The following is a 22,261-nucleotide window of genomic DNA, read 5'->3' as shown; positions in this document are numbered from 1 at the left end:
TAATTTTCACAAATACCCCAGAGTTGCCAGCAGCATGGTGCAGAGACATTGGGATAAATGGTACATGGGCATGATAAATGCAAATTACACTTACTTTTCAATGAGCAGACTGAAGAAATAGATGGGTCTTATCAAGGGTTTTGTTTCAGTGCCACACAGGTTTATTCATGTCACAGAATACACCACAGGAAAAGCAAAGCTACATACTGCTGGCAGAGACCAACATTATACCAACCTCAAAAGTGCTCACTAGACCCTGTATACAGTACCATGTATGACATTATAAATTTATACTAGAAAAATAGATTGAAGCTGGTGTAGCTAGAGAGACCCACTTACTGGGGGAGGCACACTGCAAACTGGAAGGTGCTGGCCACTGAAAACCACTGAGCACCCTGGGACCTGCTGCGTGCTGCAGGCTGGAATGTGCTGGCCTGTGCAAAGTGGTATGCCATGAGGAGCCACAGTTGTCACTGTGTATGAAACAGGAACTGTGCCCTGATGGATCTGCAGCAAAACAAAAAGAAAATGTATTTAATAACTTATTGCAAAGCCTTAACACTGTTGTACAGTACAGTAAGATAACAAGCTTTTACTTACAGATCAGAAAAATAATATATTCACAAACAAAGTGTAAAAGGAGGCATATGATTGTAATTTCTGTTCATTAAAATGTTTTCATCAATGGAATATTTATTGATCAGAATTTCTGGGCAAGAGGGATCTCTCAGCTTAACATGTTAAAATGTCAGTGGCACTGTTCAGCCAGACTTGTCATGAAGTTACAGCATAAAGCAAAACCATTATCTGATCACTAGCAGAAGAAGTGTTAGAAATATAAGTTTATTTGACTGCTAGAATGGCATTGGCTTCCATCCTTTCACTTGGCCACAAATGCAAATACTTCCCTGCTGAGAACTGCTCTGCACACATCATATGACACCGGTGCTATGCAACTGCACTGAATGCAAACCTGCTTTTAAGCACAGATGTTACAGCTGCATTCTGTGCACATGCAGCTTCCGATGTGGACATCCACGTAGCCAGGTCATGGCTATGTAGCAACTAGTGTACTTGTGCTGTGGCCTGTTAACTTAGTAGACAACAACAAAGGTTACCTCAACAGGATCACAGAATCATTTAGGCTAAAAGACCCCTAAGTTTATCAAGTCCAACCATTAATCCCGCACTGCCACCCCTAAATCACATCTGTCATAGCCACACCTATGTGTCTTTTGAAAACCTGCAGGCATGGTGACTCCACCACTTCCCTGGGCAGCCAGTTGCAATGCCTGACAATCCTTTCCATAATTTTTCCTAATATCCAATCTAAACTACGCTTGTGCAATTTCTTGTTCTGTCACTTGCTACCTGGGAAACCAATGCCCACCAGGTTATAACCTCCCTTCAGGTAGTGTTGGAGAATGACAAGGTCCTCCCAGAGCCTCCTTTTCTCCAGGCTAAGCACACCCAGCTCCCTCAGCTGCTCCTCATGCGATTTGTGCTCCAGCCCAAACCAGCTCCATTGCTCTTCCAAGAACATACTCTATCAACACAATGTCCTTGTAGTGAGAGGCCCAAAACTTCTTTTACAGGTCCTCAGTTGCATAATTCTATACAAAGTGCTGTCACAGAGAGGAATTATTTACTATCTGGACCAACTACATATAGAATTTTTTCATATAATTTAAGGAGGAGTTGATTAGGTTTCGAGGGTTAATTTAGGTATGCAACAAAACTATCATGAGTTCTGCTGTCATGCAGACAACCAACTATAGATAATGTGAATTCTTCCTCTAAATAATACATTTTAATTATTTAATAACTCCTAAGCTAAGGTGAGGTATTTAATGTGAAACAGAATACGCAATTAATAAGTATCACAGCACACCTTTATTGCAGGAAACTAATTACAAAAGCAAAATAACTTCATTTCAAAATTTTAAGACAGAGACACAGGGAAATATGCCAGTTCATCCACTGACAAATTGGTAAGTACGAATTGTTAAGTATCAATCTTCTTCACTAAAAGTGTGAACTTTTTGGGGTTTTTTTCACTGTCTACGGCAATGCCTCATACACATAATATGCAAAAAAAACCACCACTCTGTAGTTAAACAGAGTGGTGTAGAAGTTAAACAGAATTTAGTGCTCTGTGACTTCATTGTCAACTAGATGAGGTAAACTATTTGGTGAGGAGAGGGATCTTCAAGATGGAGGGAAAACCCCCCAAAACCAACCACCACATCTTGAACAGCCTTCTGTGCTCTGACAATTTTACCTGATCATGAATGTCAACCATCACTGCATTCTGCTGTGGTGGGTGAGCAGCTGGGTGCAACATACGAGGAGATACATTCGGTGGGCGAAAGGCTCGAGGCTCTTCTATTGCTTGCTGCTGTCCATAGGAGAGATGGTGATAGTTTTCATCCTGGCTAATAGAATTATGTCTAGACAAACGATCTCTCCTTGTTCTCTGGCGTCGAACAGGAGGACTGGAAATGCATTAGAAAAATTAGTGGTTATATAAATGACACAAATTCTTTTTAATAACTAAAACATCAAGAAAATAACATATCAAGGAATTTTTTTAAACTGGAAAATTTTCCTGGAACAAATTTATTAGATTGGAATAAAACTTTTTTACTGACAGAACTGCTAGAATCCTTATAAATGACACGTTTTTCAGTATGGAAATACTTAACAGAGCATAGCTTAATGCTGTTAGGGAAACCAAGAGAAGAACGCCTATGCAAATATTACCTTGTTAAAAAAATGACACTTGGATTGCCACAGTAGTGCTCAAAAGTCAAGATAGCAACCTTCAGGACATTCCCATGCCTTTACTCTATCTAGCTAAAAATCCTTCATTAAATGATCACAGATTTCCCCAGGGTCTTTGTTTCAACCACACCACAGATGATTGCTTGCTTAGTGACAGCAGACAAAGCAGTAGATTTCTCTGAAGTAACAAATTAATTTTTCAGCTCTCACATGTTCACTACATAACTGAGTGCATTCTAAGATTATTTCCAGAAGATCCCAGGGAATTATGATTGTGGTATTGTTTCTTTTTCAGAGTGGAGAACATCTGTAGATAAATTTAGACCAGAGCATATATCTCTTTTGAGCAACTGATCTACAGGTGTAGGATTTGATTATGTATTCTTATATAATGGTGTGTATGCTCTGAGCAAAGCTGCAAAGACCTTGAGTCAGAACTTCTAGAAACCAGAGACCATTGGCTCAGGTTCAGCAGTCAGAAAATGGTGCACACAAATGTGATAAACTTACTATGAGAAGTCTTGAACAAGTCACTTCTCATTTATTTGGAAGGGGAAAGCACTGAAAGCAGAAAATGATCTTGCAGTACTTTCAGCATATGCCTTCCAATCTCCACAACACACTCAAGTTACAGGTCCCAGAAGCAACAGCAAATTAAAGCTACACAGGGTGTAACCGTTTCCCATTTATTGAAACAGGCTAAAGGACCCAAACTGCAGAGAAGAGACAAAAAGGATCTGTGATCATTATTAGAACATGTCCCCTCCAACACTGCATGGAACAGAACTTTTGCTATTACCAAATAAAAATTAAATAAACCTCCAAGCTGTTGGCAAATCCTAGATAATTCTCAGGTTGAGTCTAACTTTTGTGCTGCATGGAACAGACATACTCAGGGGAAGTGAGACATCACCAGCTACCCAGATGCTACTGTGAGCACATGATACACTGTCTCAAGACACTGTTTGTCTATCCTACCTCACCAGAGACTTAATGACATTATTGCCTCTCTTAGAACTGAAACGAATTCTCAACAGGTGAGACAGAAGGCATAAGGCCAGGCTGTATGTAACACAGCAAAGAAAAACCCTAAATTTTAAAAACGCATAACCACCTTAATTTTTATAAACCACATAGCAGAACATACAAGCTGTGTTTTCTTCTAACCACTGAGAATCTAAATTTAAGTTCTTACTAATATATTTTACCTTAAATCCAGTTTCCTTTCCCGAAGTTTTTGCTGCACTCTGTATTGCTTTATTACTAATATGATATAACTGCTACATTATCCTTAGGTAAAATTAGCATATATAACTTCTAAGCACACAACTAGTAATGCAGATGTTTTACTGTTTGGAGTACTCAGGTTGCTTTAAATTTTCTATTTCCTGCTATGAAACATAAATGGTCTAAACATTTTAACATAAAAATGCCTATGTGAGGATTTTTCTTTGGAAAAGCTCTAAAAATATAGAAAAGTTACGAAAGACAGCACCAGTGCTTCAGAACAGAAATTCTCTTAATTGCCACCAGTACTTCAACAAGGTGGCTTCTTAGACAAGGTTGTTCTCAAAAAACTAGTCTTGCCTCTGTCTTGGTTAAAAGGCCTGGGTTTAGTTTTCTATGAACCCAGAATTATGGAAAAAGCCAACAAGGACTGGCAAAACTTCTGGAATGTCTTTTTAAATGAATGAAGAAGTATCATTCTTTGGTAGAAAGCAAAGCTAGATTTTTTTTCCTGTGCAAAATTGTAAACATACTATCCTTTCAGTCAGCAAAATTCAGAGCATCTGGATACATAATCAGTTTCTAAATCATTGGAAATTACTTCAGAATAATTGGCAAGACATGGCTCTAAACTACTACTGAACTTCAGTAAAGAACTTGTGCTTAAAGACTTCAAAAACAGCCACAAAAAAATCCTCTGTTACTACATGCACAGTATAAACACGGTAAATGCCAGGTTAAAACAAAGAGACAGGATGAAAGTGGTGAAAAAATTGCAGGAATTCCTACCCTCAGGTAAGAACAGCCATCAAAAGGTATCCATAACTGCAGAGTTAGTATGTGCAGATCTTAGTATTTCTAACAAGGGTGATTTCTTTGCAGTAAGACATTCTTGAATCCCTTTAGTTCAGAATTACATTCAAGACAGGGAGGAAAGGAAGCACAGATGAAAGGTAAGGCACAGCAATGGTACAGATCCCCCCATTTCACAATGACTGATAAACTGGAATGGACTTCTCCGTTTCACACAGGCATGCATCATGCTTTTACATTCATAATTTATCTGTACTATATAAAAGTATCTAGACAAAACTAACCTTACTGCAAATTCACACCAGAAGGCTATCTTTTTTAATGCACTATTTATTTGCTTACAATGAATCAGAATAAAAAACCACAACAAATTAGGGCACTCTTTTTTTTAGGCACAGTACAAAATTACTGATACCAAGAGGTAAGGTCAAAATAGTAAGGCAGGTAATGAAAAAAAAAAAAAAATCCAGGTAATAAAAAACCTCAAGACAAACTGTCCTGACCAACACGAGTCAACTGGTATGATAAAAGAGTTAATGCTGATGACACTGGGGCAGCAATGCCCACACTAGACACACTTCAAAGGTATTGCCTGCACTTGCCCTAGCTCGTTTCCTTGAGTTCAATGACCATTTGCAGCTGGAGTGCACCTTTCATCTTATCTTAACCTGCAAACCTGGTGAACTCTGAAACCATCCTGCAATGAGAAGAGAAAACAAAGCAGGGAAAACAAGAAAATTGCTTCAAAGCATAGGCATAACCTCACTTAAAGCATTAGTAACAGATTCACTTATAATTATCTTAAGGAATCAAGCTTTTGATCCATGAGAATGGCTATTAGTTCTGGTATGACTCCAGAGCACTCTTAAGACTCAGACTCCTGCAAAACAAGAAATGTGTATTGTTCTCCCTAAAAATCCTGGTTCCCCAATGGGTTAAAAAATGCTTCAACTCAAATGCAGGGAAAAAAAGTACTGACACATTCAAATGTCTCTGATTTGTGTTAGAAAGACTTGTGTTATAACCCAGGAGCAGGCGAGCTGGCCATAGAAAGAGTAATGTTTGTGTCCATAAAGCTGCAGACAACCTAACAGCTCCTGCCAGACTGAAGATGGCTTTCTAATGGAGTGTCTCCCTGTTTACAAATGGTTTACTTGCAAAAGCCACAGGCTACTACCTCAGTATCACTTGACTGCAAATGAATATCAAGACACTTGCCCCATGCACATTCACCCCTTACACATTTCCATTTTTATCCTCCATCCCAAAGCATACCCAAACTGTCTAGATTCTGCTATCTAGCATTTAGCTTGTTAAGCACGCTGTTTAACTTTGCATATTAGATGTTAATGCACACTGCAAGGAAATTTGTGTAAGTTGACTGGACACCAAACAAAAATGACTGAATGCACATACTCTAGGCATCTCAGTTCAAACCATTTCAGGTCAAGATCATTTTGTGGGACAAATACCCCTAACAAAGCATCCTTGTACCAAACTACATGAAAGGTCTGATCTTTTGTCTTCACAACAACCCTTTTAAATTCACAATTTAATCTTTTTCCTAAATCTGATGATCTGCATTGAGAGCTGCATATTTTACTGACTGAAAGCTTTCAAATTCATTAAGCTGAAGCAAAGATACAAAATTAGCATGCTCTAAACTCTCTTGCTTCAAAACTACTGGCTGATCACTGTTGACAAATTTGATTTGTGGGATCTGAAGAAAACTAGCTACATATACCTTAAGCCTAAAATTCTTATTAATGAAAAAGGATAGACACTTTTTTTATTTTTAGTACAAACCAAGCTAAAACATTTCCTAGACTGTGTGTTAAAACATTTCCTAGACAGAGACAGTGTGTTTTAACTTGCATATGATGACTCAGTATATCTGAGGCAGAATGTGAGGCAACGAAAGCTTCTGTTCTGGGTAATTAGTTTAACTAGAACAGCAAAAAAATCTGTGGGTTTATGTTTTGCTAGAGTATCATCCATCCAGGCCCCAGTTCCAACCTCTCTCTTCCATGACCACTGGAACTTACTCCAAAATCTCTGCTTTGAGAGAAGTTAACGAACCACAAGGTAAAACCAACATGAAAATCTAATTACTATTACAGGTGAATCACCCACCTCAGCAAACGCTTGACACTATGCTAACATCCTCTTCTCCCTAGCTGGTATCACTCACCTTTATTTTGATTGGTTTTAAGTACAAAAATAATTGTGACTGTAATGAAAATCATGGTATTACATGAGTAACACTTAACACTTTTAAAAGTACCCTGATGAGAGATTTTTCCTTGTGCTTTTCTACATGCTTTTTACCTCAGTGCAGAGTAATAGAGAATTAGATTCAGAATAAAACATGGAGCACCTCTTTTCCTCAAGCTGACTTTTCACACAAATTACAAGATGATGCACAAGCCTGAATTACTTCCAGTACCTTTTTAGTCACAACTACATTATCTTACTGCTCAAAGGAAATGTTAACATGTTTACCATGTGCAATCTAGTCAGTGCCGCCCAAAACACACCTTCCTTGATCTAAAATCAGAAAGAATAAGGACTGGTTTCCCAAGCTACACTTGGGGCTTGCTTACCTCCTCCTGTTTCGTGCAGGTGTGTTGCATCGTTCCCCTGAGAAGTGGTGTTGGTTGGGTCGGGTCAAAGGAGGCTGCCTATTTGATGTCATCTCCCATGGTCGCATTGGTGGTGATGGGGCTGGTGATGCTGCTGTGTAGTCGAAGACTGAATGGGAAAGGCGTTGTCGCTTGGGACTAGGACTGTCTTCGCTCTATGCCAGTGCAAAGAAAACCAAAACAGAAACAAAACCCACCTCCAAATGAGTGAATTAAAATCCATACTTCAGCACTGGTTTGCACCTAGCATTTAGGAGTGACTCATTAAAGACTGAAGACTTAAAACACCATGAAATCTAGCACCTGCAAGTATTCACCTTTATATTGTGTTTATAAACACAGATTTTTAATGGTTCCCTAACCCCTGGAAGCATTATTACTTAAATTATACTTTAGCAGAACTGAAATATAAAAACTCCAACATCCATGCAAAATTAAAACTCTATCTGAAAAGAGTAACATGAAGAAAATAAGGCATCATCTATTTTACATTACTCCTGCCTTAGCACTTACAGGCTGCTGAAGCATGGGAAGATGTATAAACACAGTCTTCACAGCAGTGGAACCTGTACTAATCAGTAAGCAGCTGCCACAAATAGCCTGCTCTCTGCATTGCACCCCCTTCCTATCAGGTTTGTACTTGATTAATCAGACACAGAGATGCTTTATCCTTCTAATTATTCAGGTAATTATAACCATTCATACACATAACCTGAAAAAAAAAATCATCAATCTCTGGTTAAGTTTGTCTACTTCATTAAAATTCCACAAGGCCAACAAAGTGCCTGAAGTTTCCAGTGCCAGTGATGTGAAGGCCATTCATGTCCAAGCAATGTTTTCCCAGTTGGTTATGAGTACAACTACTTTTCACTGTGTGTCTATGCTATCAAACAATTTAATACAGCTGCTGTTCTTCTCAGAAGTTCACACCAACGCCTATGAAGCCAGCAGTAAATGCAATAAACATCCCTCCACCCCACTATTCTGTCAAAATTAAAACACATCATGCTGATAAAAGGCATGACAACTGAAAATAGAGAAAAATACACATCATACTTCAGAGATCACCAACTGAACAAAAACTGAAAGCAGATGAAATACCACTGGAACCATCCTTGAGTCCAAACATCACGTGAACTGCTGACAGCATTCCTAGTGCAAACAAACTTGTAGTATTTAGTTGCTCTCCACCTTGTCCAGTCACTCCACTTCTCTTTCAGTCCACCACAGCACTATTTCAATTACATTTGTATGTAATTGCAGATAGCTGAAGCAGAGAAAACAACTTGTCTACAATGGCTCTGTGTTCCAGAACTGTCCACTCCCCCTCAAATGCTAGAGGTCTCACTTCAGACTTAACTGTAGACTGGACTGTGGACCTCTCCTGGCTCTTATCTTTACAAGGGCTAAAATTTTATTTTCTGAACTGAATAAAGGTGCTTCTTGGTAGGTTACCGACATATAGTTTGTACGCCAGCCTTCTTTCCAGTACAAGGACACTCCTTTTAGGAAGTAGAAGTTTTGTCCACGTGTTCAAGAGAAAAAAGGTATTTTCCCTCTCCTTGACTTGTGGCCATTTTTTACAAAATTTTGGAGCATTTCAGTCTCTTGCTTTCAAATATTTTAACACAAAAATTGTTAAAAATTTGTGAAAAGATTGCACTTTTTCCCTTCTGTATCTTCTCTAAAACAGTCAGCTTCCTTAGGGAACCAGCCTAATAATGAATGCATCAGTTTGTTGCTCCATCTCTTTTGAACTCCTTAACCAACTGCACTTTAATTTTTTACAGAAAAACAGATCAAAAGGCAGGTATGCACCTGATGGTTCATGACAGTAGATGTCCAGGTAAAGGGTGACTGTTCCAGAAGGCTGCTTGCCCTGAGAAGCTCAACACCAAAAAAACTGGAAGAGATAGCCAGTAAGTGCCTTGAGAGCACAGCTTCTGTGGAAACACGTATTTTATTAGATTTCAGAGAACACTGCCAAAGGACAAATCTTAAAGGAAATATGCTACAAGAGTCAGAGAAGGATGATTTGTGGCCCAACTTTTTACACCATGATGACTAAGCCTATTCAAAGAGAAAGACAGGTAATAAAAATGCTGGTAAATTAGGATTTTGTGACTGCAAAGGATTTTGTGAGTGCAAAAGAAAAGGTCAAATGGAAGAAGGAAAGACTGGATTTAGTGAAGCTAAAGGCAGAAAACAAAACCTTGAAAGAATACAATAACCACTCCTGTCCTAATACAATCTACACATGCCTTTGGCTGGGGATCTCCCGCTGCTACTGCCCTAATTTAAATGTGACACCCTCCCCAAGCATTAACACTGATATACCCTGCCCCATAGAAAGCAGTCTTTTTTTTTTTTTTCCCCACTTTGGAAAAATGTGTTCTTCTATTGTTGTTATTATTATTATTATTATGAGTATTATTAATATTATTATTCTTTTCCTTTTGCATCAGGAGTGCACCACTTCAAAGACTGTGAAGATGCAAACTGCTAAGTAGTTTGCCTTCATCATTACTCCAGATTACTGTCACAGCTATTTCAAACTCCTTAAGTGCTAACTGCCCTCTGCAGTTAGCCGCAGTAATTTTACTCAAAGTTGTTTCCCGTTAGAAAGAAAATAAAGGTAAATTTTTTTTTTTGGAGCTACATGTACAGAGATTTAAAATGCAATTGTGTCTTCTTCTGAACTGAAAAAGAAGTAAAGCTAAGTTCAACTTATTTGCAAACAGATGTTATAAAAAACCCAAATACAAACCAAATTAATTAGAGATGTGGTGTTTTGTCTTAGTTTTTATTAAGAAACCAATTATCATGTGGTAATTGTATCAAGAGAATACTAACATGCAGGAAAGTACAAGGAGCTAGTAAGAGACACGTATCCCGTATAATTTTGTTTTAATGTTATTTTCAATCAGCATGTGGAATAACTATATCTTGACAGTATGTTTTTTCAGTCTACATTATTACTGGTCAATAAGTTCAGTAGTTTATTTATGGAATATGATACTTTACACAATTACAGGAGCCCTCCAAATCCCAAATCATACTTATTGTTTCTCGTTAGTACTCAAAATATTTTCTGGGACTACTGCCACTTTTTCCAGCCATACACTATGTATTTTTCTCATGTCCAACAGGCAACAAGAACAGACTGGATGGCAGTTATCAAGAACACTCTAACCTAGCTTTTAAACAAGATAAACTCGCTGCCTATCTTTAAAAAACACTGAACCAAAAGAGCACCGTGAACAGATTACTATGTATTTAAAGGAAGTAGTATCAGGACAAAGTCATTAGATTGTTACTAGTAAATGAAGCAGTGTATGTCAGGCCACTAAAACCTACAATCTCACCCCTGAAAGTCAGCATTTCACTGACACCCCTAAAAGTTATCATTTCACTGACACACATAGTACTGTTTTGTCTCATTCTCATCTGTGTACCCCATAAACTCTCATAAGTGTAAGGGTAATAAAGGTGAATAAGAAGTATGCCTATTTGCAAAACACCCTTTAGAAGTGTTTGTTCTGTTTCTGTATATGTTTCCTGCGGAAATGTTTTATTTGAAGGCTTTCTCAATTTTTTTGGGAAAAAGCAGGTATTTTCACCAGGATGACACCCTTTGAGGTGTGTCTTTTTCACTGTCCTTTCCAGTAAAATTATAAATACTGCAGCCACACTCTGATTATTAATCATCACAGAAGGGAAATATTATCAAAGCAATTCCTGCAAATATCTGAAAATCAGTTTCCTCTCCAAATCCCTATATATTTCCACTTAATGATCCTTCGAAACACAAAAAACTTCTCCATACCCTCCATCTCAAATTCAGAGAATAAACTACATCTATCCTGCAGCCCACAAAATACCTATATTTTAAAAGTAAACCAATACTTCAAGATTATTCTCATGCATAGCCCATAGAAGGCTTTACACAAGGACAAGGTGATGAGTATACCCCAGAAAACCCCATCAGGCTGAGAAGAAATAAATCTGCTGTGTTTCCTCTTCATGAGAACATACTGAAAAGGAAATTATTTTTCCCCACGATACAAGTTGGTAAACATCAACATTTCTAAGCATTTTCAAATTTAACTATAGGCATCTAATGCGCTAGTACACTCAGTACTCTGCATATCCTACCTGCTCCAACAATTCTAACAAGTGTAATTTGAATTACATTTCAACCTTTCTGTTAGTCCGATTGTACCTACAGTAACAGTATGTTCTTGGGCTGAACAGTTACATCCAAATGCAGAGGCTTATTCATAATCCAAGACCAACCTAACCGTAAGTACATTTTTTGGCCTAGGCTGAGTAAGCTCTGGAAGAGCTGTGCCACACAACCCTAAAACCAAGACAAGGGAAATCACTCATGCAAGGGGATGGAGCCATTGCAGGCCAGATGGCTTTGTAAACATTACTGTCTTCTTCCATCTCTTCCACAGAAAGCAGCAGCAGCAGAAGTTTAACTTAGGTGTGGCACTACAAGGCAGAGTTTACAAATTCACACTGAAGCCCTGAAGCCAGCACTATAGATACAAAATCTGCAGGAAGCCAACAAAGTAATTCAGATAGCTACAGCCCCTCCAGCTCCAGCCACCAAGAGAATCACCGACTTCCACCACACGCACTGCAAACCAGGTTGGTGCAAACATCTCCAGTGAGAATCCAGTTGCTGGCCTAGTTTCTACTCAAGCTGGTCTCAGCTAGCCGCTGCAGCACTCACACACATGGTATAGAAAGTGACATTACATAGAGAGACAGTTAAAAAAAGATCTAATAAAACAGGAGAGACTGCAGGGATCAGGCACAGGGCTTAGCCAGAAAAGCATGCCACAGTTTACCTGTATCAGCCCTTTTTCTGTCTGGCCCTATTTTGTCCCTTTCCCAACTCTCCTCCCTTGCAAATCGCCTTCTCAGATGGCACAGTCTCACTGACCTGCCCCAACATCCTGGACCCTCAGGTTTGCATCCTTATCAGTAACAGAATTCTTGTTCACATGCACTTTTCTGACAGCTCATCAGTTAGTGTGAGAGACAAGGTTTTATTTCTTGTCTCTGTCTCCATTAAGTTTGCTTGGCAGGTTTGTGTCTCTCTCCATATCTTGTTTATGGTTTCCTCCTTTCCCTTATAATGCCATTTGGTGAGGTCTACAATCAAATAATCTCCCTGAAATAAACATTCTTACATTCCAAACACCCTCGTCAATCAGTGACGGATCAGGTTTTTCTGCCTCCCTCATTTTTTGGTTAAACAGGTTTGTGCCTCAAAATGTTTCTATCTATTACTCCTTTTTATTCCTTGATCAGACACAACTTACACAAGCTGATGGTCTCTCCTTCCACAGTCCTTTACAGATCACATAATCCTTTCACAAACAACACAGTACAATTGTAACCACGCTGTCAACTCAGGAAGAGTGAAATGAAGACTGATTCTTAAAACAGTAAAAGCTAACAAGAATATGGGAATAAACAACAGCCCTTTACCCTTGCCCTAAACAAGAATATTTAATGAAAATGCAAAGGTTTGGTGTAGGGGATGAGAAGAATTTGTTATGGTAAGTCTGTCTTTCCCATCCTGTTGGAAATGGAAAAATGGAAAATTCCACAGATGCTGAAGGGTTCGATATGCAGCCTTGGAAAGAGCTTAGGTTAATGCAGTGATGAAGGTACGCAGACATTGGGTAGAGAAATTATTAACTTATGTTTCTATAGTTATAAGTAAGAATATGTCTTGAGTAAGTAAGAAATTATATCACGTAAAACAGTGCGAGGTTTGAGCTGTAATAGTGTGACTTATAGAGTAGGTTAGAGATCTAGAAACTACAATAGAGGTGTGTATGAGTACATGACAGCTTATTGGCTAAGAGACAGACGTAGTGCAGCAAAATTAAGCAAAGGTGATAGGTTAAGAAATGAAAACAAGCTTTGTGTCAACTGCCTATTGGGCTGAAATGTCATATATTACTGTGCAAAGAAGAAACTCTTGTCTTCCTTGAGCTATTGCTGACTTGCTGCTCCTCTAAATCTCACACCTTGAGATCTAATCTGGCTACTTGAGCAACAAATCATCTCAAAGAAAGGTGGTCCCATCCCTCGTTCTCCATCTCGACACCATCCGGGTATGTAAAATCCAAAGGACATTTTATCTTCTTGCCATACACCCACCTGTATGTAATTTAGCACCAGTAACATGAGAGGCCAGCTGCAGATCTTGGAATCAAGAAAGCACCTGCACTAATCAGACAGTTCCCTAATGAGCAAAACAGGACACTATACATACATCATATGTTCATGAGCACAGGTTGTATCATCCTTCCCTGTTGTGCTTTCCTTTGAGCTTCACTCCCAATCAGGTCCCCATCTGATCAGCACTGGTGTCCCAAGGTTCCCACAGCAGTAACTCTCTGCATTCATGAAAGCCAAAGCATTCACATGCTCACTGTCCTGCCTTATTCCTGAGGGATCCGTATCTACATTTTGTGTAATAGGGAGGGAAAAAAAATGAAAAACAGGATGATGAAAGTGGCATCATATTAACTTGTAAGCTGACAGATGAAAAGCTGTTTGGGACCATGAAGTTTGACATTTCATTTAAATATAGTCTTAAAATTCTAGCTTTAAATAAAACCAGAAAGAAGCTACTATAAGAAGCAACTATGGGGCAGTAAATTAAAAGACCTGTGCCACAAGCGGTAAAAAGTAACAGATTTTATGAACAAGTGGGTTACTTTCAAGTCAAATTGGTGTGCTTTTTTCAAGACAAAATAAACAAGGATTATCCAGTTGGACTCAAAGCTGCATGACAAAGGATCTATCCATGTATAAGGATTTGCCAGCAGAATCATACTGTAATGACACACATCTTTCACTGGCAAAAGCTCTTTAGAGGAACTTCACCTGACAAAATAAACACCAGAAATAAGAATCTTTTGCTAGTATAATTGGATTTGCCCAAAGAATTTTGCTGGCTTAGCTGCACTGGCCAGCATAGCGGTATTTTCATCCTGCCAACTGTGCGCCAGTCCAACTACAGCATATTACACTACTTTTGAAGCCTTTTTCTTGCAAAAGAAGCAAAGTACAACTCAAACAGGACTTCTGGGTACTTGAAGATGTACCCTTGAGACACAAAGTATCCCTGTGAGTACCTACAGTTCCCCACTGAACACCAGATACATCTGAGTATTCAAAAAGGAAGACCATATCTTTCTGCAATTCAAAACTTTTTTCTTAGTTTTTTCTCTTAATTCTCACACTGTCAAGAATTAAGAAAATGAATCTGTAACTAGTTCTTGGGATGAAAATTCCACAGAGAACAAAAAACACTAAGCATGACACTAACGGTTTCCCTATAGCCACAGCAAAATCTAAAAAAAAAAAAAAAAAAAAGGCAGTTAGAAAACCCACCCTCCTGGTGACATCTTTGTTGATTTATGAAAAAATTATTTCAATTCAGAATAACAGAACAGTGCTTAGCAAGGCACATCATTCTGAAAAGTGGCCTACAATATTTTCTTTTACTTGTTTTTGATCATGGGGTAAAAAGAAAACTAGCCACTACATCTTAAAATGGAAGCCAATGTTCAATAGCCATGTCAGGTTGCTGGTATAAAATTTTCTGTAGCAGCTTTCTATATCAGGTTTCTTAGTAATTTAGTAATTAGCAATTTACGTGAATTAAAGAGCCCTTCTGACAGTGGAACAACAGAACTTTCTACAACATTTAGTAAAAGGAACACAATTTTCAAAAAAGGAGCAACATTACCAGATATGGTAAAAAGAAGATGCAAGTTCATCTCTTTTTTTTCTCAGTGCTATCACGGTACGTATCAATTACATGGTACATATCAATTATAGCTGTAACAATAGCTAACAACTGTACCAAGAACATGCCTCAGTAATCTTCCTGGCCATCCATAATTCACTTCCGGCTAAGAGGATTAATTCATTATTTACTGACGACAGGCACAAAAGCCAATTTGTTCTTCAGGAATCAGAACTGACAAAGAATCCTCCATGCAAAGTTTATCTGTAAAGACCTGAGGCATGCAATAGCAAATCACACAGCAGTAGTACAGAACTATTTAAAAAAAAAAGCAAGCAGGTGACTGAAAGAAAGGCAAAATGAGAGAATTTTTGCAAAATACCTAGGAGATAGCATCTGGTATGCAGTTCTGGGCTCCTACCACAAAAGAAACACTGACATACTGGACAGTCCAATAAAGACTTGCTTTATTTATGGTCAAAACACCATTAATAAGCTGAATATTTAATTTTTTGCTTATTCTACATCAGATAGACATTTTTTTGTGTTTTTCCAGTGTATTCTCCGTATCAGTCTGTTCTCTGAAATGCATTTCTCACTTAACTGGATGTTTAGGACATACAAAAAACAACATTAAGAGACAGACACATCTGAACTGCTGAAGTTTCACACAGTAAGTACTTGAAACAGTCCTAAGAATTTGATTACTAGATATAAATTTCTCATTCCAAACACTGGAATATTACTTAGTTGCACATGAATTTAAAATGCACAAAAATATTAGAAAGACATAAAAATACCTGCATCATATCTATCACTGCAGGACTTTATAGCATAAAAAAAAGAAGGAAATTATTTTAAGACTACATGTTATTTTCAAGCTCTACTGTTCATACGAAATGGACAGTAAAATCCACATATCAGAACTGTAGCACCTCCTTTTCTAATAGTGAAGCAGGTTTAAGAACCAAGGCAGTGCACAGCCATTTCAAAGTTCTTCAGTTTGAATTTTATCAGTGTTTACTACTGTTTGCAGTACTTGCTGCGAGCAAACAGTCCTTTGAAATATGAAAAGGTTTTGCAATAATTTTTTTCAGCAATGAATAAAAGCACTTTAAATGCTCCAGACTCACAAAGATGTTAGCAACTATTTCTTTTTGTATGATGTCATCGTATTTTTTCTGAATGGGAATCTTTAATTCTCAATCCAAAATCACCAACCAAGCATCAACATGGGAAGAAACGTCAGCTATACCTCCCCCTCTATTAAAAAAAAATCCAATTTCTGGAAAAATATTAATTTCACCTTAAAATCTCAATTTATGGTCTTAGTTTTGAACTCAACTTTGTCAGTGGTATGTGTGATAGAAAATGCAAAAAAAAATTGTGTTATTTCTGCAGATGTTCCCTGCAATTAGTACGTACTGTGATAGCAAACATTCCAAGCTTTCTTAAAACTGAAAATTGAAAGAGTTCTGCAACAAATGGCACCGGCATCCAAAAAGACTTGAAAAAAGTATTTTCCATTGATAATTTTTTACCAGTCAATCTCCAAAATGACTACCAAGATCTGAGGTAGTGTCCATGTTTTGACATCCACACCACCTTAATACAACATAGAAAGTGTGATTTCAGGTGACGGTGTTAAAAGCTATCTCTGGGCCTCCACAGAGTCCTGATCCCCTCTTTCATATGCAAGCAGAAGATAAATTTTTAATTAAAATCACAGAATTATAGATATAGAAAGAGAAATCATTTTCCTACATAAAAAAACTGAAACACATTAAACTTTGCACATGTACCAGTAAAATGTACTCATTACTGTAAATGAATTTCTTTAAATGTCATAAAAAGTGCTGAAATTTACATACTTAAAAATGATGCCAAGGCAAAAGTGAAGAGTGAAATCAAGGCAAGGTGTTCAGGTATAGGCACTTCTGAAAAAGATCACGTTTTCAATTTTAAAAGTAATTCAGCTCCATGTGCTTTGATGGGACAAGAGATCTGAAGAGAATCTGGCTCAAAATTGCTTCACAGCAAAGTCTACTCTACACATACTTTGCATATTCAGTGTGTATTCACTAATGATTTTGCCATTTAGGCAGGTGAAACTAACAATACTGAACTGCATTACCAAAAGATGGAAATATCTGGTCAGCACACCACACTGTTAAAAATTTCTCTGTGTGATGTAGTTTTACATGTTCTCAGTTCATACCACAATTTTCTCTCTACATTGCTTCAGTCTCTCTGTATTGCTACAAATTTGAAGCCCCAGCAAATACTCTGCATCTACTTTAGAAACTACACAATGAATCCATAAAAACCTACCTACCTACTTATCTAATCAGTACAACCAAACTAACATACTAACAACACAATTCTCTTCAGTATACTCACACTGGTATCAGTGAAAAAAAAAACAAACCCAAAAAATAACAGAAGCAAGTCTTAAAGGATACAGCTTAAAGGAACTGTATTGAAACATAGGCTTGAAAATTCAAAGGTCATGATACTTAATTCTAAGAATAAGGCATTCAAAGTTCTACTTTTTTTTATTTCCTTTTTCTTGGGGAGATGCCATTGAGTGAGGGAGAAAGCACATCCCAAATGACACACAGTAAACTGCAACCCCTGTCCTTAACTGTCACAGCAGCCTCCAACACTAAACACCCTGCTGCAACATCCTCTCACCATGTGCATCAGTTCTGTCCTATTTATGATGTTTAATTTATTTTTTCTTTATTCTACAGTCTTCCGCACAAAAAGCAGATTTTCACAGGTGAAATAAATACCAAGGCTTTACACTGCCCTTCACACAGTTTAGGACAAGTAAACTCTTCATCACCTATGGCTGGACACAGTGGGTCACCAAGCACGATGTTATAATTGGCAATTTAACTATCTTTTTTAAAAATTAATTTATTTACACTACATAGTACTACATGTTTGTACACTGCAGAACTATCCTTAACAATAACACAATCTAGGACTCTGGGTCATGGCTGCTCATGATTTAGAGAGATGCCCTCTTTCCTTGGTAAAGAACTGGCTGAATGGCCCAGCCTAGAGAATTCTGGTGAATGGAGTTATATCCAGCTGGTGTCCGGTGACAAGTGGTGCTCCACAGGACTCGGTACTGGGGCCAGCCCTGCATAACATCTCTATCAACAAACTGGACAAGGTGATCAAGTGACTCATCAGTAAGTTTGCAGATGACACCAAGCTGGGCAGAATTGACCTGCTGGAGGGTAAGAAGGCTCTGCAGATGTATCTGGATAGGATGTACAATGTGCTGAGGTCAAAGTTCACAAGGCCAAATGGCAGGTCCTGCCATTGGGTCAAAACAACCCCATGCAGTGCTACTGGCTGGGGCAGTGCCTGGAAATGACCAACGAAAAGGACCTAGAGCTGCTGGCTGACAGCCACTGAACACGAGCCAGGAGTGCGCCCAGGTGGCCAAGAAGGCCAGTGGAACTTGGCCTGTGACAGCAATAGTGTGGCGAGCAGGACCAGGGCAGGGATCATCCTCCTGTACTTGGCACTGAGGAAGCCACACCTTGAGTGCTGTGCCCACTTCTGGGCTCCTAACAATAAGGAGGACGCTAAGGTGCTGGAACATGGTGGGTCTGGAGCATGAGTCTTATGAGGAGCAGCTGAATGAGCTGGGGTTGTTTAAGCTGGAAGAAAGGAGACCCAGGGGAAACCTTGTCTCTACAGTACCTGAAAAAAAGGCTGCAGCAAAGTGGGAGTTCATCTGCTTTCCAAGTCCTAGGACAAGAAGAAATCACCTCAGTTTGCACCAGAGATGGTTTAAATCAGGTATTACCAAAATTTTCTTCACCAATAATCAATTCATCAAAAATTAAAATCAAGCATCGGAAGAGGCTTCCAAGGGAGGCAGTTGAATCACCATCTCTGGAGGTAATAAGATATATAGCCAAAAGAATGTAATTTAGTGCCAGACTTGACAGTACGAGGTCAGTGGCTGGACTTGATGATCTTATGGGTCTTTTTCAACCTAAATGATTATATTATTCTTCTCAAAGCTTATCCTATTTAGACTATGTGCTACATATTAGACACTACTTGATTTAAACATGTAATTTAGTTTTTATTAACAGCTTGGATAAATTAGTAAGAGTTGCTTGAAAAAGGCTAAGGAAAAAAAATGTTCTACAGAGCTGGGATTTGAACACACCTTTTACCCACAGTACCTGGCAGAACTTCCTTTTTCACGTGTCAGACTCAGTACAGGCACTGTAAACATATTAATTATTGCAGCAGTAGCTGGTTCCTCTGCCCCTACGAAATACACGTGTTGGAAGGCTATCATCAAACAGGTCATGTAATGGGTAAAGAACTCACTCCTCAATGTAAGTGACAAATTATTTGAGATGACAAAACCAAGAAAGAACTGGCATTTTCTGCTAAATTAACCAAAATAAGGAATATATGAGAAAACACTGCAGGTTCTCGTCTTCAAAAAACAGCTTCTACCTGTGTAGATCTTCTCATTTATTTTAGAAAGTAACAAACTAAGTCAAAGGAGAGTCAGTAAAAAGGAAACCGCATGACACACATTAGATGACATGCAAAGGAACACGAGCCTCGCTCCCCCAAACACACTCAAGCATGGTTTGCTGACTCACTTCTTAAACATTATCTCAGACCTTTTATAATGAGAAAAAAAAAAAAAAAAAGGCATTAAGAACTTAAACTATGTAAGAAATTTGGTGAGATGTGTCCTTTTTTCTAAACATTCTCAAGCCCTGAACAATGTTGAACAAAACAACAGGTACATGTAACATTCACTTATGGAAAGTAAAGCCGGAGAATACAAACACTATACTACGTCTCTGTATCTGAATTTGAGAAAAAGTGCTCTGGCTGTTCTCTGATACAGTAAGGAAATTAAATACAGAGGAAGAAAGCTTCACATATGATCTCTAACCTATGCTCAGTGGACCTCCACATACAAAATGACTAAATGCCTACAGGTTTTACCAGATCCTCTGTGTCCACATCTAAATGTTTTTCCTAAAGCCATACTCATCCACTTGGAACTTACTCGTCTTCACAAGTTCCTTCCAGAACACTATGTTAAATGAATTTCCTAGTCTTTTATGTCTTTCATCTCTTCTTTTCCCATCTTGCTTTATATTCAGTTCTGATGTTTTCCCACGACACAAACACAGAAGACAGATCAAAAATGCCCTCCCTCAGTTCCTGCTAACAAAATAGTCTTAAATCTCTTTGCAAGAGATTAATTTCCTAGAATCAAATTTTGAAAATGCAGCTCATGAAAAATATACATCACAATTTTTTAAAATAACAGTCCCAACACAGGTCATCTAAAGAACCTGAATAAGGAAGAAAAGTCCTAAATTTTTATCCAGAAAAGCATCTCCTAAAGCTTTCTGAAAACTGCCAGACAGAGCATCTGCTCAGCAACACCATAAATTTTGCCATGAATGTTCTCATCCCTTCTCACACAATTTACTGTTACTGCAATGTACCAGAAAAAAACAACAAAACAAAGAAACAAAACTTGAAAAGCAAAACAAAACAAACACGAAAAACTAAAAAAGAAGAATAAAAAAACAACAAAAAAACCCAACAAAAAAAAAAAAACACAACAAAAAACCCACAAAAAAAAATCTTGGCCACTTCTGTCAAAATTAATAAAGCTGGCAAAGACAGACCATAAGGCTAAGCTAAGAGATTCTGTAGATAGAATGTAGCTGACTTAGGGCAATTTTAGGGCAATTTCTGGGTTTTTCTAGGACAGAGGTGTTCACAGATTTTGCAACAGGGACAAACTGCAAGACTGGTAAGATGCAAGAGCTACTTGAACAGAAAGTAAGCAAAGCACAGCCTATGTAGTGGCGCTAGTGGCGCTCACATGAAGCACTGGGCATCTCTGTAATATCTGAGGCAGTAGTGGGAAATACAAAAAAAGCAAAGTTATTGAAAATAAACAAGAAGATCAGCAAACCCAGAATATATTTACTGAGAACCAGGAACTGCAAACATTAAAGAAAGAATGTCCCTATCTTCCTGAGAGGGGAAAGGCAAAGGAATCAGTCTTTCTACTACTACAATGCAAACAGAAGACACTATCCAAGTCAGACATATGCTGCTTACCTACTTTTCTACCAGGTGAGGTACAGTTCCCATGCAATCCAGACAAACTGATTGTAAGGCAAAGAGCAAAATATTCAAGGTGTAAAAGGGCTTTCTTTCTCTTTTTCCCCTTTCTGCTGCTCTGAAAAAGCTGCTGTTGTTAGCATTCAACAGCTATTATATATAAATACAAGCTGCTATTAAAGGCCAAAACCTGCACCAGTTTTTGATGTTCTGAAAGACAGGCATCAGTAGAGGGCAGCAAAAAGCAAAACAATTTCGGTATCTTTAAAGAGCTTAGTAAAAGAGGAACCTACCTGCTCCCATGAAAAGTTGAAGAGTAAAAAAAATGAAAATCGTCCTGTTAAATCACAGACCTCATTAAGTTCTGCCCACAGAAGAATATTTTGTATTAGAAGTATTTCATATTAGATTATTTAACTTAATATGAATTCTTATATAGAGAAGAAAATCACAACTTCTATTTCCAAATGAACTATTAAGTCAAGCCTGTATCTTCTGCAAGTTTTAAGAATCACTTCTCCACAGTCAAAACAACTTTATGACTGAAAATAGAAAAAAAGTTCTGTTATCTTTCCTCTATCCTTATATCTACCTTTCAAATCCTTCTGAGGCAAGGGAAGGTGGGGGTAGTAAAGCTACATGCAAAGAGTATGTGAGAAATCTGTAACACAAAAATCTGCTCTGTACAAATTCTCATTAGATCCCCAGCAATTCAGCTCATGTAGTCTCTACAAACAAATATGTATGACAGCTTTGATTTGTTTCATAGTACAAGACAACAATTCAATAGGTAGGTCTGAAGAAGTAACTTCCCTCCCTAACCACACGATTTTTATACTTTAGCAAGACCTTGCATAAA

At 38.1% G+C, this 22,261-nt stretch overlaps 1 protein-coding gene across 7 annotated transcripts in view; it reads right to left on the bottom strand.

The window, feature by feature from the left end:
- RNF38 (ring finger protein 38) overlaps positions 1-22,261 on the bottom strand; it is a 103,187-nt gene that overhangs the window by 17,067 nt on the left and 63,859 nt on the right. For 6 of the 7 annotated variants that reach the window (XM_058865326.1, XM_058865325.1, XM_058865327.1 and 3 more), the window contains 3 exons: positions 7,428-7,621; positions 2,282-2,495; positions 340-507 (listed from right to left, as the gene is read on the bottom strand). In XM_058865326.1, the coding sequence (XP_058721309.1) occupies positions 340-507; positions 2,282-2,495; positions 7,428-7,621 (576 nt within the window). Of the gene's footprint in view, positions 1-339; positions 508-2,281; positions 2,496-7,427; positions 7,622-9,284; positions 9,410-22,261 lie in introns of all 7 variants that reach the window. The other variant, XM_058865328.1, reaches the window with a different exon arrangement.

The sequence above is a fragment of the Poecile atricapillus genome, chromosome Z (genome assembly GCF_030490865.1).
Source record: "Poecile atricapillus isolate bPoeAtr1 chromosome Z, bPoeAtr1.hap1, whole genome shotgun sequence".
NCBI classification, from domain to species: Eukaryota; Metazoa; Chordata; class Aves; order Passeriformes; family Paridae; genus Poecile; species Poecile atricapillus.
Note: the sequence above shows the minus strand (reverse complement) of the source record. Positions and strands in the feature narration are given on the sequence as shown.